Consider the following 18,851-nt stretch of genomic DNA (forward strand, 5'->3'; position numbering starts at 1 on the left):
AAAGACTCTATTTCTGAAGCTTGACTGACGATAGCTTTCAAGTTTCACCTCCCTCTTCCCTTTCTGTGCCTCATTAGAGCAAACTGGTAAGAAGGTCTGCCTGCTCCCTCCCTTCCCTCTGTCAGGAACTTCAAACCATGCAAGCCCATGCCCATGTAGGGGAAACCTCACTCCATCCCAACGCAGACCCTCAATAAAAGCTCAAGCCAGTTGTCCCTTTGTACCCTTTCAAGCCATTTCTTATACCTGCTTGGGAGCCTGCCCTGCTGTCCCCAAAAAGCCTCATTATATGATTATCGAACCTTTTTATACCCTCTTGATGAATGTGTGCCATCATCACTTTCGACGTCAGAACCAAATTTTGGGTAAAGGGTTGATTCCACTCCCCAGGGGCAACCACAAGACAATTAGTACAGTGAGCTAATGACTAGGTAATAACCAACACCACCAAGGGTCTTTGCTCTCTTGCCTTGGTCTGCTCACTGGAGCCTGCTGGTGAGCAGACTTTGAATTGCTGCCTGCTGGCAAGCTTGCACTTCGAACTCTACTGCTTAGTGCTCCAAGCCTATGTGAAATATTTAACCAATCTAAGTCAGAAGTTTCAGTAATTGGAATTTAGAGACAGGAGTATGAGATTGGGGCTCTTTAAAGTGGTCCTTTGTTGATGTATCTGCCCAGGCTTATCTACATATCTCCAATTGAATTGTTTGTCTCAATTCCAGTATAAGCTGTGACTAATGCTGGGCTCAAGGGAACGATTCTTACCCTGTGACCACTGGTTGTGTATCTCAACCAGACATTAGCCCCATTCTTCAAAGTACCTGGAGGAACGACGGATGCTCCATGCAAAATACAGGCCCATCAGGTGGTAAGAACACAGCCACTATGTGACATGCTGAGGTGAGGTCCAAACTCCTAAAAGCAGGTGGCACACTGGACACTACCAAATGCCTTTGCTGCTGCTGCTACTTATATCTTTATAGCTAAAATAAATTCTGATTCTCAGGGTTATAGAGGAAAAACACCCATGGTATTCCATGGCACATCTAAGGGATTAATTCAAACCTAACTTTAGCCTGGAGCCCTCATCCACGGAGGAGGCCCCTAACCCTGAAGATACTGATGTGGGACTCTCTGGAGGAAGAAAATTTTAAATATGAGTAAGTTAGAGAGTCTCCCTCCCCCACCACAGTATATCCAGCAACCAACAAAGAGAGAAAGGTTATACAGCAATAAGTTTGGGTTCTTGGTTTAACACATTAAAGAAAAAAAAAAAAAAATCCCATAGCCATCCAGTTGATTCCAACTCATAGCGACCCTATAGGACAGAGTAGAACTGCCCCCATAGCATTTCCAACGAGTGGCTGGTAGGTTCAAACTACCGACCACTGAAAGTATAATACACAGCCTCACCAAGACACTACCTATTCCCTTCAGAGGTCCAGACAGTACAGGTAGTAACCAGGCACAAATTTCACTCCTCAATACACAATCTTGGGCTGTTGAACAAGACATTCAATGGAACATTTACCTCCCTTATTGGTTTTAGGCTACAGGCCTCATAAAGTGCCAAAATGACTTACTTCAATAAGTTCAAACCCAATTAAAGGAGGCATGGCAAGTTTCAGTCATCAGTCAGGCATCAGGGAAGAGCTACAATAGAGTCTGACACCATTTTTTATATTTGACTACTGAAAGCTTTTAAGCCCCGCTCTTCTCCCTTCCCCTTCCTCATATCTCGTCAACTGTTAAGAAAGATGTTCCCTCTTTTGGTGCCATCAGGAAGTTCGAAGCACTTTGGGGAATCCTCACCCTAGCCCTACCCACTACCATAAAAATCCCAAACCACTCTTCTTTCCCTGCTCCTTCAAGTGAATTTTGGACCTGCTTAGAAGCTGCCCTTCTCGCCACATAAAGCCTCTTATTATAGGAGTAATAAACAATTTTACAACCTTTTCTTCTGTGTGTGTGTCATCATCAATTTTGATACCTGCATCAGATTACAGGTTGGGATCCATTCTCCTTCTTTGAAGCGTTCAAATCATTTAAGAAGAAATAACACTAACTCTACACAAACTCTTCCAGAAAAGTGAAGAGGAGGGAACACTTCCGCAATTCATTCTATGCGGGTAGCATTACGCTGACACCAAGGCCAGAGAGAGACCTTACCAAAAAAAAATATATATATAGAATATCCTTCATAAATGTAGGTGCGAAATATTAAAACAAGGCAAGTTGAATCAAAACTATATAAAAATGATAATATATCATGGCCAAATGGAGTTTATCTTAGGAATGTGAGGTTGAATTAACATTTGAAAATCAATCAGTCTAATACATCCCCACATTCACAGAATAAAGAAGAAAAATCATATGTTCATTTGTATACATATAGAAAAAGCATGAACTCGGATTTCATCAAAATTAAACCTGTATTCTTCAAAAGCCACCGTGAAAGAAATGAAAGGATAAGTCACAGCCTGGGAGAAAATATTTATAAAGCATATATCTGATACAGTACTAAGATACAAAATCCACAAAACCAAGTCTGAATATTCAATATAAAAAACAATGCAATTTAAAAATGGGCAAATATATGACAAACACTGCACCAAAGAAGAAATATGGATGGAATATAAGCACATAAAAAGATGCTCAACATTATTAGTCCTGAAGGAAAGGCAAATACTTAAAAACCACAAAGATGCTATTACATGTCTATTAGAATGGCGAGAATGAAAGACTAACTATATCAACTGTTGACAAGAATGTCGAGGAACAGGAATACTCATTCACTTCTGATGGGAGTGTAAAATGGTATCCCCAATTTGTAAAACAATTTGGCACTTTCTTAAAAAGTAAAACATCTATCCATCGTGTGATTCAGCCATTCCAGGCCTACATATGTACCCAAGAAAAAAGAAAGGAAATGTTCATTCAGAGGCTTATATGTGAATGTTCATAACAGCTTTATTTGAACTAACCCAAAACTAGAAACAACCCAAATGTTCATCAACAGACAACTGGATAAACCCACTGGAATATATCCATATGTTATGGATTCAGTTGTGGCCCCAAAACAGACATGTTGAAGTTCTAACCCTCATACCTGTGAATGAGACTATGTTTGGGGAAATAGGGTTTTTCTTTGCAGATGTCATCGGTTAACAAGGTCATATCAGAGTAGTGTAGGTCCTAATTCCTGACTGGTGTCTTATGAAAAGGGAGAATAGACATGCCAAGACAGTCACATAGGGGGAAGGTATACACTATGTGAAGATACACTTATAATCCAAGGAACACCAAGAAGTGCCCAGGGCGACCAAGAGCTGGAAGAGACAAAGGAAGATCTCCCTAGAGTGGACAGAGAGAGACCATAGCCCTGCTAACACCCTTAATTTGGACTTCTAGCCTCCAGGACTGTGAGAAAATAAATTTCTGTTCTTTAGAAACACATACTTTGTAGTATTTTGTTACGGCAGCCCTAGGAAACTAAGAGATAGTATAATAGAATATTACCCACCCACTGTGATTCTGACTCGCGATGACCCCATGTGTTGCACAGTAGAACTGTTCCATAGGGTTTTCTTGGCTATAACCTTTATGGAAACAGATCATCAGGTCTTTCTTCCTCTGTGCCACTGAGTGGGTTTGAACTGTCAACCTTTAGGTTAATAGTCAGTGCAAAGCCACCAAGGGACCCAAGAGAATCCTACTAAGGAATAAAAAGGAAAGAACTCTTAATACACAAAACAGCATGGATAAATCTCAGAATAATTATGTTGAATAAAAGAACCGAAAATAGAACAGTACATAACTATAGAAAATGAAAACTAATATATGGTGACATGTTATTGATTACCAAACAACAGGGTTTGGGAGGTGAGAAGGGCAGGAGGGTAGGGTTGCAAACAGGCATGAGGGAACTTCTGGGGGTAATAGATATATTCATTATCTTGATTGCCATGATGAAATCACAGGTGTATAGGTTTGTCAACAATTATAAAAGTATACACTTGAAATATGTATGATTTATTACACATCAGCTGTACCTCAATAAGGCTCTTTCAAAGAAATGAAGGTAAGGAACATTGATCAGTGACCATGAGGAAGTAAGAGGGATCAGATTTAACTTCCCACTTTAAACAACTAAAAAAAAAAAAAAGACCAAATATGTGAAAAAATGGTTTTAAGGCTTTGGACACCAGGCAGTTCAGGACATTAGTGACCAGATGGAGAGAATTTCAAGGGTGCATCTCACAAAAGTGGGGACCCAAATCTGGACTAGCTGTCTCTTTATGTTGAGGAGGCCAAGATCAATTTCAGGGAAGCCAAAGCAGAATTCACAAAGCAGAATACTGGAAAAGACAGAGCTGCATAAGGAAAAGTTCTGGAGCTGGACACTTTAGCTGAGAACAGTTCAGTGGATACATGTGAAAATCAACAAATGGATGCAGTGCTGGAAGCGCTCACTCATCTGTACAAGAAATTTGGAAGACAGCTATCTGGCCAACTGACTGGAAGGGATCCATGTTTGAGCTCATTCCAAAGAAAGGTGATCCAACAGAATGCAGATACTATCAAACAATATCATTAATATCAAAAGCAAGTAAATCTTCCTGAAGAGAATTCAAAAACAATTGCAGCAGTACATCCACAAGGAACTGCCAGAAATTCAAGCTAGAATCAGAAGAGGACGTGGAATGAGAGATGTCATTGCTGATGTCAGATGGATCCTGGCTGAAAGCATAGAATACCAGAAAGGTGTTTACCTGTGTTTTATTGACTATGCAAAAGCATTTGACTGTGTGGTTCATAAGAAATTACAGATAACATTTCGAAGGATGAGAATTCCAGAACACTTAGTTGTTCTCATGTAGAACCTGTACAAAGACTAAGAGGCAGTCGTTCTAACAAAACATGGGGATATTGAGCGGTTTAAAACCAGAAAAGGTGTGTGTCAGGGTTGTATCCCTTCACCATACTTACCCAACCTGTATGCTGAGCAAATAATCCTAGACGCAGAGCTACACGAAGAAGAACGGGGCATCAGGATCAGAGGAAGACTCATTAACAACCTGCATTATGCAGATGACACAACCTTGATGCTGAAAGTGAAGAGGACTTGAAGCACTTACTAATGAAGATCAAAGACCACAGCCTTCAGTATGGATTACATCTCAACATAAAGAAAACAAAAATCCTCACAACTGGACCAATAAGTAACATCACAAAAACAGAGAAATGATTGACATTGTCAAGAATTTCATTTTACTTGGATCCACAATCAAGGCCCATGGAAGCAGCAGTCAAGAAATCAAACAATATATTACACTGGGCAAATCTGCTGCGAACGACCTCTTTAAAGTGTTAAAAACCAAAGATGTCAGTTAGAATACAGTCCTCAAAGTGTTGAGGACTAAGGTGGGCCTGACCTACGTCATAGTATTTTCAATCACCTCATACACATGTGAAAACTGGACAACGAATAAGACCAAAGAAGAATTAATGCCTTTGAATTATGGTGTTGGAGAATATTGAGTATACCACAGACCGAACAAAAAAACTGTCTGGGAAGAAGTACTACCAGAATGTTCCTTGGAAGAGAGGATGTTAAGACTGCATCTCACATACTTTGGACATGTTATCAGGAATGATCAGTCCCTGGAGAAGGACATCATGCTTGGTAAAGTACAGAGTCAAAAAAAAGAAGAAGAGACTCAACAAGATGGACTGATATAGTGGCTGCAACAGTGGACTCAGAAATGGCAAGGGCTATGAAGATGGTACAGGATCAGGCAGTGTTTTGTTCTATTGTATATAGGGTCATTACGAGTAAGAGCCCACTCGAAGTTGTTGTTGTTGGGTGCCGTCAAGTGGGTTCTGACTCATAGTGACCCTACATACAACAGAACAAAACGTTGCCTGGTCCTGTGCCATGCTCACAATCATTGTTATGCTTGAGCTCATTGTTGTAGCCACTGTGTCAGTCCACCTCCTTGACAGTCTTCCTCTTTTCCACTGACCCTGAATTTTGCCAAGCATGATGTCCTTCTCCAGGGCCTGATCCCTCCTGACAACATGTCCAAAGTATGTAAGACGCAGCCTTGCCATCCTTACTTCTAAGAAGGATTCTGGTTGTGCTTCTTCCAAGACAGATTTGTTCCTTCTTTTGGCAGTCCATGGTATAATCAATATTCTTTGGTAACACAATTCAAAGGCATCAATTCTTCCTCAGTCTTCCTTATTCATTGTCCAGCTTTCCCATGCATATGATGCGATTGAAAATACCATGGCTTGGGTCAGGGGCACCTTAGTTTTCAAGATGACATCTTTGCTTTTCAACACTTTCAAGAGGTCCTTTGCAGCAGATTTGCCCAATGCAATGCTATCTTTTGATTTCTTGACTGTTGCTTCCATGGGTGTTGATTTTCTCTGTTTATCATGATGTTGCTGATTGGTCCACTTGTGAGGATTTTTGTTTTCTTTATGTTGAGGTGTAATCCATGCTGAGGGCTGTGGGCTTTGATCTTCATCAGTAAGTGCCTCAAGTTCTCTTCACTTTCAGCAAGAAAGGTTGTGTCATCTCCATAACGCAAATTGTTAATGAGTTTGGAGGCCACTCAATAGTACCTAGCAACAACATACTTTTTTTCCTCAAATATGCTTAATTTTTTAATTTATTTTTTAATCAAAGCTTCAGCCACACTCTCAGATTGAGCCACCCAGAGATTTAAGTCCCAGATTTGCACACCTCAGTTATTAACCCGACATGAATTTGAGCAAATTGTTTAAGTTCTCTGGCCATCTGTTTTCTTATCTGTCAACAGAGAAGCGTTGACAAGATTTATGACATCATGTTAGTTTAAATTCTTTGGATTTGATGACTCAGTTAAAAACTTCTAATATCTCTACGCACATACTTATGGGCAGCCACTGATTTTTCAAGAATTCTTCAATGAGAGTGTGATGGTTAAGACGGTGTCAACTTGGCTGGGGCATGATTCTCAGTGTTTTGGCAATTGTATAATGTTGTGACCACTTCCCTGTTGAAATCTGATATGCGATCACCCCATGACGGAATCTGCTCAGTGGTACTGGTGGGGGCAGGCCCTATGGCGGCTCACTGCCCCCTCAGCCTTCATCTCTCTGCCCTCTGCCACCTACTTTCTTCCTGCTCCCCTTGCCAAGGTTTTTGACTTGTTCTGGATGCAGCAGCTGCCTCTTGTCTGACCTTTGGTTCTTGGGACTTGAGTTGCAGCTTACCTGTCAATCTTGGGATTTTTTGATCTTCACAGCCTGCAAGCAAGAGTCCTGCACCCCGGCCTACAGATCGTGGGTTCGCCAGCTCTGCTGCTATGTGAGTCAGGAGAAACCTTGTAGTCTTGCCTGCCAACCTTGGGACTCCTCAACCTTCATAGCCTGTGAGTAGGAGCCCTGCTCTCTGACCTGCTGATCTTGCGTTCACCAGCTTCTATGGCTCCGTGAATTGAAAGAGGCCTCTATCCTGACCGACGGACTTGGGATGTTACAACCTCTACAATCGGCAGCTGTTTCCTTGATATAATTCTCTCTCTATATATATATTTATACGCTTTACTGGTTTTGCTTCTTTAGAGAACCCAGCCTAAGACAGAGAGATTCGGAATTTAGCTGCATAAATAAGGCGACCCTTATTATTTATTCCTTACATCCAGGTCTCATAACAGTAGGAAAAAGTAACCTACGTGACAGGAAGAGAAGTGATCTTTACATATTAAAAGTGTTAAATATGGCTGAACACTACTGTTCAATAGATTTTAAAACCACATTGTTGTTGTTGCTAACTGCCATTAAGATAGCTCTGACTCTTGGTGACAGAACAAAATGTTGGCCGATCCTGTGCCATCTCCATGATCATTGGCATGTTTGAGTCCCACTTAATGAAGTAGTACTTATCAAAATGATCCAAAAAAATGTATGGAAAGTACCCTGGGCTAGAGTTGACATCCAGGTAAGAGAGAGAAATAAGGAGATACAGAGTATGGAGACCATGTCAACAGAGCCTAATAAGTTACCCAACACTTTACACACACACACACCTTTTCATTTCTTGTAACCCAATTATATTTTTAAAACATTTTTGCTAAGCTCTGCTATACAGAAGGCATTGCTGCTTGTTGCCTGGGATAAAATAATCTAAGAATTCTTAAGAAAAGATACCTGACAACAAAGAAAGTCCTTCCTGTTGAAATAAGGTCACATTATGACCATGATCCTGTAGAATCTGAGACACCTGGTCCATCAGTAGATAATGGCTTCCACCTAGGAAAAATGTACAATTTCACTTTTATAAATATAAGAATAAAGAGTCTGAAGTTGATGGGAGAAAACCAGGAGCGGAAGGGTAGTAAAACAAGTAAGGGTAGTAAAACAGGGAAATAGTAAAAGAAGTAAGGGTAGTAAAATAGAGAAATAGTAAAACAAGTAAGGGTAGTAAAACAGGGAAACGAGCTTCATCAGTCCCTCCCGTCTCCCTTCAGTAACCATCTCAGCCCACACACTCAGAGCCTGGCTCCCTAAATCTTTGCTGTTACAATCCTCCACTGAAAAGTTCTGTTCCAGGACTCAAGATCTCCATGAAAGGGTGATGAGACTCTCTGAGCCCAGAACTTAAGGAGTTCCTCACCCCGGAGAGCATTCTGCCATGGGCCTTGTAGAGACAAAAAGTCCTGAAGAAATAACTGCATGGTGGAAATTTTGTCACGGTGCTGTTTCTGTGAATGTTTCTTAATAGACAATCAATCAGAGCTATTTCTGAGACCTTCTCTTTAAAAATTTATGTTACTGCAGGAGCCAGAAATATGGGAGCTACAATGTGAGTCCAAAACACACCCATAGGAGAAGAAAGAGGTAGAGCCACCATTTAGAGCCCAAATCCTTATTGCTTGGCTGTATTTGGCAGGAAGTTTCTCAATTTGAGCCTGAACTTTCCTCCACATGTAATTAAGGCCTAACAGGACAGCTATGGGGCATGGAGTTAGTCTGCTGGATATCATATCCATGAGAGATGGAGAATCACTGTTCTTAGGACAATCTCAGGATCTTAAAGAAAGAGAAGGAATATGTTCCAGCACACCAGTATCTCCTTTTGCTAGAATCTAACGACCCCAGCAACAGAGAAAGGCAGATCAGGAGAAAATAGCAAATGCCAAGAGCTGGGTTGAGGCAGGTGTTAGGGAGATGAAGGTCCTGATGATTTTGTAGCTGTTGGATTGCCTCAGTATTTTACATGAAGATTTGTGTGGTCTGGGCTAACAAGGGATATCTACACTACAAGTTCCCCTATACCTCCAACTGCCTGCTTTTGCTGTTCATTTTAATCCATGTAAGAAATGGGTGTTGAGGAAAATGGGCTCAGGCATTCATGGTGGGTCTTGGTGGGCACAGCTGCACCCAGGGTCAGGGAAGGGGCTTTCAGCTCTCCTTCAGTAGTCTGAGGAAGGGCAACAGCAAACTCTCAAGAGCTAAGGGATCTTTTTTCCTTCACTGCTACTAAGAATCAGAGAAGGGGGCAAGGGAAGGTTATTAACGTTTTTTTATTTTTTTTTGAATAGGTGATTTAAAAAAAAAAAAAAAAAAAACACTGTAAAGGTTTTGAGAGTGACCACTGTAAAGGATTTGAGAGTGGAAGTCGTCGAGAGGATGGTCTTGGGGTAAAAAAAATGTGAGTGAATTCATGGATTGTGCTATTTAGGAAGGAGCCCCGGTGGCACAGTGGTTGAGAGATTAGCTGCTAACCAAAAGGTTGGCAGTGCAAATCCACCAGCCACTCCTTGGAAACCCTGTGGGGAAGTTCTACTCTGTCCTGTAGGGTTGCTCTGAGTCGGGTCGGAATCAAGTGTGATCTTGCAAAAGATGCTTCAATTCCTTGACCCTCAGTTTCCCTCTCAGGAAAACCAAAGGAGGGGCCGAATTCGATGAACTCTAAGGTTCCTTCCAGCTCTAAGATCCCCAGATTCTTGGTGATCTAAAAGCAACCTAAGGGGAGCCCAGGAGCCTTTCAGGTGGGTTGAATAAAGGCCTGAGGGAAGCTCCACCCCATGGCGACCTCTTTTTCCTGAAATATTTTTCCCACTTTTCTGCCATTCTCTTTATGGCAAAAATAAAACCAGGGGAACAAAATGCAGAACTAACAGCTCCAGGCGTCCTCAAAAGCTTCCAGTAACCCAGACCCAGTGCCCTCGAGTCGATTCCGACTCATAGCGACCCTACAAGGGTGAAAGGAAGAGGCCCAGGAAGGTCCCGATTGTTCCTGGGTTCCTCTCCTCTGCCTCTGCTCTCCATTTTTCCTGCTCCTCCTCTCTATTTGCTCTCCGCCTCCTCATTGTTTGTAATGAAATACTTTCTCCGCTCCTCCGTCCCTTTTGGATGTAGCTTCAGAAAACTTGTATTACAGCCCCGAGAAGCACCCTTCTGGGCGCCAAGGGCTTTCGAACACTGGCTGCACTGTCTGCTGGCAAACTACTGCGCACTCTCCCTCCCCACAAAGTTTAGGATGACTGCCTACTCATCCTGAGGAGGAAAAGAGAAACAGAAATCAGTACCATTTTCTCCAGAACTGCACTTTTAACCCAGCGGGCAGAGCCCCCTCCCTGCCCCGCAAACCGCGCTCTTCTCGTTCTCCCCCCGCCCCATCCGCCCCCAGCCACCACCCCCGCTGTGGAAACATCCTGGAGCGTCCCTCTGCGCGTGCTGGGTCCCTGCGTCCTTGCGCAGGTTCGAGTTGCGCTGGTCTCTGGATTCCCGGGGCCAGCACTCACCAATCAGGGACACAGTCAGGATTTTGGCGGCCTCTGAGAGCAGGGCCCCAGGCAGAAAGAAGCAGAGGAGAAACAGTGCCTGCGGCGCAGCCATGGTCACTCCTGCGGACGCGGCCGAGTCCTGCGCCCCGCAAAAGGATCCTGTGCGCCCTCAGGCCGCACGCAGGCTGAGAGTTTGGAGCCGGGTAGGAGTAAGGATCCCGCCTTTCTTCTCTTGCCTTTTTCCTCTCGCCCTTCTGCCCCTCCTGCCCCAGCTCGTGCTGGACACTCCTCACCCTACCACACCACGGGAAGTGGGAAGGACGAGTTAGCAAGTTAGATCGTTAATTTCACTCTGCCCATGTAATTAACGTCCCTCCCGCCTAGAAAATCCTAAGAAATCCGGTGACAGCTCCACCTCGAAGTGACGTCTGCCCATCGCTCTTTCATGAACCCTTTCCCTTGTTTATGGTAACCCACCTCCGTTCTAACTGTCGTCCCCACCCCTCCGTCTCTCCAGGCATCTGCTTAAACTCTTTATGTAGTATCCCAAGCTGAAGAACTCTCCGGAAGCTCATCTCCAGGGAAAAGGACGACCTGCTAGCCCTGAATTCTTCCTCTGAGGGTCTCCTTAAAAGGAACATATTTATGAAAAGGTGCTCCTGTCCTAAGTGCTGAGCGCCTCTGGAAGTCCAGGTCTTTACTTGGAGGACTGAACTCTAAAACTGAGACTATAATTCTGAATAAGCATCAGAAAATAGGATTGGGGGGCTTGCCATAGTCTCCTGAACGACATGTTTAAGACAGCTTTCAATTCTGCCCCCTGGTAAGGTCAGCCTTGAGGAGAGAGAGGGCTACCTCCTGAAGCCATCTTGGCATTCTCTATCTTCAACACAGGCTGCCTTTAGTAGAGGTGCAGCTCTAAAACAGGAGAGCACCCTTCAGTGGATTCCGTCTGCAGGATGAAGTGGGCCTGATTTAGAAAATAATATTGGAATCATTATTCCCTGTCCTTGAGCATAGAGAATGTGACCCCAGCTGGAGCTGGGCTCACAAGGACTCACAAGGACACATAAACTGGGCCTTGAGGTTTAAAAGACAATAGCTAAGATAATCTTGGAAAATATCTCTTAGGGAACCTTTCACATAAACCAGAACACAAAAGACTTTCCACTCTTATCTTTTTCTATTAACATTTAGTGAATAGAAATTTGTTGGACAAGTGAAGACCCTCCTGACTGTCCTTACTGAAACCTGTACCAATGATTGTTGAAATGGTCAATTTAAAATGTAGGATCACAGTTTCTACCCAGTGTGTGAAAAGGTGAAGCTTTCAGTGGTTTTGCCCATTTGCAATGTTAACGTATTACTGATGACTCTGTAACCTTCCTTGGACTCTGGCAGACATGGCTGTGGCAGCATGCTTGTCCATTTTCCCATTCTTGCTTATTCTGTACTATTTCCTTGGACTCTGGCAGACATGGCTCTAGCAACGTGCTTATCTGCTTCCCACTTTTGCCTTTTTGAATATATGCTGAATAAAACTTTCTTTTTGATTTGCCAAACTTTGTGATGTTTTTTACCCTACAACAGGCCTTTGTACTCTGGTTCGTACTATTATTGTTTTCTGTCTACAGGTCTTATTTTTTCATCTGAAGTTTAAGGATTACATTCTTATAATTTGTTCAACTTTCACATAGCCATCCCCATTTTGGTGAGACAGAGATAGGCAGTAGATAGATAAATAGGTGGGTGGGCGGGTGGGTGGATGGGTAGATAGAACTTTTACAGACATCACAAGGCTCCAGGCCATCTATCACTCTACTGTTTTTCTTCATATCATGATGGATCTGTTCACTAACTTCAAAGGTATTCATTTATTCAGCAATTATATTGATAGCTAATTAAATGCCAAGCAATGCTTCTCTGTTGAATAGAATGATGCTTAGCATGATAATAAAATATGTGGTATGTTAGTGGCAAATGCTACAAAGAAAAATAAAGCAGAGACAGAGATATGAGGATTCAAGTGTCAGGTACCACACTCCTATATGTTGTGATTCAGGTGAACTCTAAAAAATTTTGTGACCATCAGAGAAATGTGAGTACAATATTTGATAGTAAGTAGTTACTTTTCATTTGGGGAAGTGCTTTAAGGCTGTTGTGGTTATATAAAAAAAAAAAAATTATTATTATTTTTTTTTTTTTAAAGGGAATCCTTATTTCTTAAGTATGCATTCTGAAACATTTACAGATGAAGTGTTGCGATGTCTAGGATTTGCCTCAAAATAATTTTTGGGGGGGGGGGATGGGGAAGAGATTGAAAGTAGGTAAGAATCCAAAGGAAAGAAAATTAGAAGTTAATCATTACAGCTGGGTATTGAGCGCCAAGAAGTTCTACTTTTATAAATGTTTGAACTTTTTTTATTTAAAAGTTTTTAAAACTCTCCCACTACAATTCTATTTTCTATTGTACTTCTCACAATTCTATTTTCTATTGTAGTTCTCTCAATTTTTATTCTATACACCTTGAGGCCACATCATTAGATGCATACTGTCACGGATTGAATTATGTCACCCAAAAAATGTGTGTCAGCTTGGTTAGGCCATGATTCCCAGTATTGTGTGGTTGTCCTCCATTTTGTGAGATTGTAATTTTATGTTGAGAGGATTAGGGTGGGATTGCAACACCACTCTTACTCAGGTCACCTCTGTGATCCAAGGTAAAGGAAGTTTCCCTGGGGTATGGCCTGCACCACCTTTTATCTCTGAAGAGATAAAAGGAACGGGAAGCAAGCAGAGAGCTGGGGACCTCATACTACCAAGAAAGCAGCACCAGGAGCAGACCACATCCTTTGGACACGGGGTCCCTGCGCCTGAGAAGCTCTTCAGCCAGGGGAAGATTGAGGACAAGGACATTCCTCCAGAGCCAACAGAGAGAGAAGGCCTTCCCCTAGAGCCCACATACTGAATTTGGACTTGTAACTTACTAGACTGTGAGAAAATAAATTTCTCTTTGTTAAAGCCATCCACTTGTGGTATTTCTGTTATGGCAGCATTAGATGAGTAAGACACATACACATTTTCAGATGTATGTATTTTAGATATTGAATCTTCCCAGTTTCAGGAACAATTAGTATTCGTTATGTAGGTACCATTTTTGTCTCTGGTAATGCTTTTTGCCTTAAAGCCTATTTTGTCTGATAGAGTAATTGATTATGACCAGATTATCCCTTCTACCATAAAAACCAAACCCATTGCCATCAAGTCGATTCCGATTCATAGGACAGAGTAGAACTGCCCCATGGAGTTTCCAAGGAGCGCCTGGCAGATTTGAACTGCCAACTCTTTGGTTAGCAGCTGTAGCCGTAGCACTTAGCCACTAAGCCACCAGGGTTAAGCACCCATAAAATGAGATAGAAATCAATGAGGCAAGTTTTCAGATGTTAGACACCAGGCAGTGTGACCCCTGAGAAAGGTGAGCCTTATGATGTGCCCAGTTTGCTCCTGAGGTTTCTTTCCTGCCTGCTGTGCAGGGGCCAGGGGGACAGGAGGAGCCACCCAGGGTACAGTGAATTTGCAGAATTGGGAAGTCTGAGATCAAAGTTCAGGACAGCTGGGCAGAGTACCAGTGAGAAGACAGCTACATGGAGAAAGAGATCTAGAAATATGCATGAGGGCCCCCTTAAGTCTTTGACCAAATACTAGACTGCATAGGTGCAGGGTAAGACTCCCTGAGCTCTGGCAGAACTGAGATTCCACAGATCTCTCAGTGTTAGGAGACATAGCAGTTCCAACAGGCAGAGGGAGAGACCTCACAGAACACGCCAGGCACATGCTACTGGTTTATCCCATTATTGGTGATATTGTTAAACTGGTGTGTGCCTCGCAGGTTTCCCTACTTTAGTTATTATTTTTCCCCTTGTAATTGAAAAAAAAATTTTTTTTTTTTTTTTAATTACTGTGCAAAGAGATGTTTTGAGATTCTGAATTATCTTCAAACTTATACCCACTGGATTTAGCACCCATGGATAATTCTTGCCAAATCAATTATTAGTATGACAGTTACAAAATGGTAATATTCTAAACTCATTAGCTCTTCAATATTACTTAGATAAACATGCTACTCTAAGGAAGAGGAAACCCTGGTGGCGCAGTGGTTAAAAGTTCAGTTGCTAACCAAAAGGTTGGCAGTTCCAATCTACCAGCCACTACTTGGAAACCCTATGGGGCAGTTCTACTCTGTTCTACAGGGCGGCTGTAAGTTGGAATCGACTCAGTGGCAATGGGTTTGGGTTTTTGCTTTTGTAAGGAAGAGATTTCCTTTATCCCCTATCTGTCTATGTTTCTATCATCTAACTACTTTTTGTCCACAGCAGGTTATGGTTTTAAATTCATCGGATGGAGTATATAATTTCTTAGTAGCATTATTTATTTTGATGCTCAAATTGCCCCGTGGGTAATGGTGGGAACTCCTTCAAGTTGACTGCTGTGTAGGTATTTGTTGTTGTTGTTGTTTTTGATTTTCAAACGTCTTCATTCTTTTTTGTAAGCACTTCCTTACTTTGTAGCAAAAAAAAAAAAAGATACTCTGGGGTTCTTCCCAGTCTCCTCCCTTTCTGTATGTATTTTCTTTCTCCAACAGTGAGAAACCTGGCTCCTTACATCTCCGATATATTTACGCATTTGCCCGATCCTACAATCAGAACATAGGTGCAGATTTTCTAACCCATACCACTGTTAAAAGCAAACCTGCTAATTCGAGGTTAAGATTTATTTATGGTGCATTTGTCTTTAGACTGAGGATGTATATGTGTTCAAAAGTTACTTACGTTAATTATATTCCCCTTCCTGTCATTATGTTACTTACTGAAAAACAGATTGTATTTGAGCAACCCCCATCATTGTTAAGGAGCCCTGGTGGCACAATGGTTAAAAGCTCGGCTGTTAACCAAAAGGTCAGCAATTCGAATCCACCAGCCGCTCCTTGGAAACCCTATGGGGCAGTTCTACTCTGTCCCATAGGGTTGCTACAAGTTGGAATCAACTCAACGGCAACAGGTTTTTGGTATACTTGTTAATGTAATTTTAAGTCTTTGACTATGTAAAACAATAACATGATTCCAAACATCAAAACTATCTAGAAAAGAGGTATCGCTTACTCCCCACCTTTCCCTACTCCCACTGCCCCTCCCCTGTGGATAACCAAAATGATTATTTTGTCTGGTTGATCCTTATTTCTTTTTGGAAAAAATAAACAGATATATAGGAGGTACCATATCCTTCTGACACAGAAGGTATATCCAGGAAGTCATTCCATATCAGTTTGTGGAGATCTTCCTAATTCTATTTACATTGCTGCCTAGTATTCCATTGTGTGGCCGTACCATAGCTTCTTCAACAAATCTCCTATGTGTGGACATTTATTTTCAATATTTTGCAACTGATTGCAAATAATGCTACATTGAGTAGATGTATTTTCATATTGTTAGAGGTGTGTTCAGGCTAACCTTCAAGATGTAGAATACTGGGTCAAAAAGAAAATGCATATGTAGTTTTGTTAGGTGTTGCCAAATTCCCTTCCATGAGGCCCTACCATTTTGCTTTCCCACCAGCAATGCTGACAATGCCTGCTTCACCACAGCCTCACCACAGCGTGTGTGCTGAATCTTTGTAATGTCTGCCAATCTGATAAGTGAGAACTGGTGTCAGAATGTAGCTTTAATTTGTACTTCTTTAAACATGAGTGAAGGAAAGCATCTTTTCTTATGTTTAAGGACCATTTATAATGGTTGTGTGTGCGTGTGTGAATTTTATGTTCTTGGCTTTTGCCCATTTTGCAATTGGGTTCTTCATTGATGTTTTTCCCATCAGTTTTAAGAATTCTTTATATAAATGTGTTGTGAGGTCCAGTCTCATAAATGTATGGCTTTTTTTTTTTTTTTTGATAATGGGGTTAGGAGTTTGCATCATCAAACTTTCTAGTTTTCTAGTTGCCCTACAGGAGTCTGTATTTTCCTCTTTTACTTTTTTTTTCCTTCATCACCCAGTATCCAGAGTATCTCCCTGCTTCCTTTATACCCTCTTCTCCCTCAGAAATGAAGCCTTTCCAAGACCATTACCTTGGGTCCTTCATGCTCTATGTCCCTTCCCTGTAGTCAAAGGTTTGATCTGGGACTCCTTATCGGAATTTGCATACATAATGTAGGTTTTCTCCTTCTGACCACACTTTTAGCTCACTCTTAGGCTGTCTTTGGCCCTTCTCTCTTTTCCGCACTATTTTTCTATCAGTTGGAATTGACACAACAGCAATTGGTTTGGTTGGTTAGCTTCCTACCAAGACTTGTAGCAGGAGTTCAGGAGATAGTTCTGTCAAAATTTGGTACAGGCATACTTTCTTGTGTTTCGCAGATACTGCATTTTTTCGAAATTGAAAGTTTGTGGCAACCCTCCATCAAGGAAGTCTATCGGCGCCATTTTTCCAACAGCATGTGCTCACTTCATGTCTCTGTGTCACATTTTGGTAATTCTCGCAATATTTCAAACTTTTTTCATTATTGTTATATCTGTTATAGTGATCTGTGATCAGTGATCTTTGATGTTATTATTGTAATTGTTTTGGGGCACCAAAAACCGTGCCTGCACAAGATGGTGAACTTAATCAATAAATGTTGTGTGTGTCTGACTGCTCCACCAACCAGCCATTCCCCCATGTCTCTCCCTCGCCTCAGGCCTCCCTATTCCCTGAGACATGACAACATTGAAATTAGGGCAATTAATAACCCCATATGGCCTCTAAGTGTTCAAGTAAGAGGAAGAGTCACACATCTCTCATTTTAAAATCAAAAGCTAGAAATGATTAAGCTTAGTGAGCAAGTGTCTTAGTTATCTAGTGCTGCTATAATAGAAATACCACAAGTGGATGGCTTTAACAAAGAGAAATTTATTTTCTCCAGTCTAGTAGGCTACAAGTCCAAATTCAGGGTGTCAGCTCCAGGGGAAGGCTTTCTCTCTCTGTTGGCTCTGGAGGAAGGTCTTTGTCCTCAATCTTCTCCTGGTCGAGGAGCTTCTCAGGTGCAGGGACCCCATGTCCAAAGGATGTGCTCTGCTTCTGGTGCTGTTTTCTTGGTAGTATGAGGTCCCCAACTCTCTGCTTGCTGGCCACACCCCAGGGAAACTCCCTTTACCTTGGATTAGGGAGGTGACCTGAGTAAGGGTGGTGTTACAATCCCACCCTAATCCTCTTAACGTGAAACTACAATCACAAAATGGAGGACAACCACACAATACTGGGAATCATGGACTAACCAAGTTGATATACACATTTTGGGGGGACACAATTCAATCCATGACAGGAAGGCATGGCAAAATCCAGGACAGGCTGAAAGCTAGGCCTCTTGTGCCAAATAGTTAGCCAAGTTGTGAATGCAAAGAAAAAATTCTTGAAGGAAATTAAAAGAGCTATTCCAGTGAACACACAAATGATAAAAAAGCGAAACAGCCTTATTGCCGATATGGAGAAAGTTTTAGTTGTCTGGATAGAAGATCAAACCAGGTACGACATTCCTGTAAGCCAAAGCCTAATCTAGAGCAAGACCCCAACTCTCCTCAGTTCTGTGAAGGCTGAGAGAGGTGAGGAAGCTGCAAAAGAAAAGTTCGAAGCTAGCAGGGGTTGGTTTATGAGGTTTAAGGAAAGAAGCCATCCCCGTAACATAAAAGTGCAAGGTGAAACAGCAAGTTGTGATGTAGAAGCTGCAGCAAGTTATCCAGAACTTCTAGCTAAGATAATTGATGAAGGTGGCTGCACTAAACAACAGATTTTCAGTGTAGACAAAACAGCCTTACATTGGAAGCAGATGCCATCTAGGACTTTCACAGCTAGAGAGGATAAGTCAAGGCCTGGCTTCAAAGCTTCAAAGGACAGGCGGACTCTTGTTAGGGGCTAAAGCAGCTGGTGACTTTAAGTTGAAGCCAATGCATTCTGAAAATCCTAGGGCCCTTAAGAATTATGCTGAGTCTACTTTGCCTGTGCTCTATAAATGGAACAACAAAGCCTGAATGACAGCACAC

The 18,851-nt window shown here is 42.0% G+C and overlaps 1 protein-coding gene across 1 annotated transcript in view; it reads right to left on the reverse strand.

Annotated features, from left to right (window-relative positions):
• UGT3A2 (UDP glycosyltransferase family 3 member A2) overlaps nt 1–11,286 on the reverse strand; it is a 34,884-nt gene extending 23,598 nt beyond the window's left edge. Inside the window, exons 1-2 of the mRNA XM_003407887.3 lie at nt 10,803–11,286; nt 8,203–8,304 (exon numbers count right to left, since the gene is read on the reverse strand). Coding sequence (XP_003407935.3) covers nt 8,203–8,304; nt 10,803–10,896 — 196 coding nt within the window. The 5' untranslated portion in view covers nt 10,897–11,286. The remainder of the gene's footprint in view (nt 1–8,202; nt 8,305–10,802) is intronic.
• Nucleotides 11,287–18,851: the final 7,565 nt, after the last annotated feature.

The sequence above is a fragment of the Loxodonta africana genome, chromosome 2, assembly GCF_030014295.1.
Source record: "Loxodonta africana isolate mLoxAfr1 chromosome 2, mLoxAfr1.hap2, whole genome shotgun sequence".
Classification (NCBI taxonomy): Eukaryota; Metazoa; Chordata; class Mammalia; order Proboscidea; family Elephantidae; genus Loxodonta; species Loxodonta africana.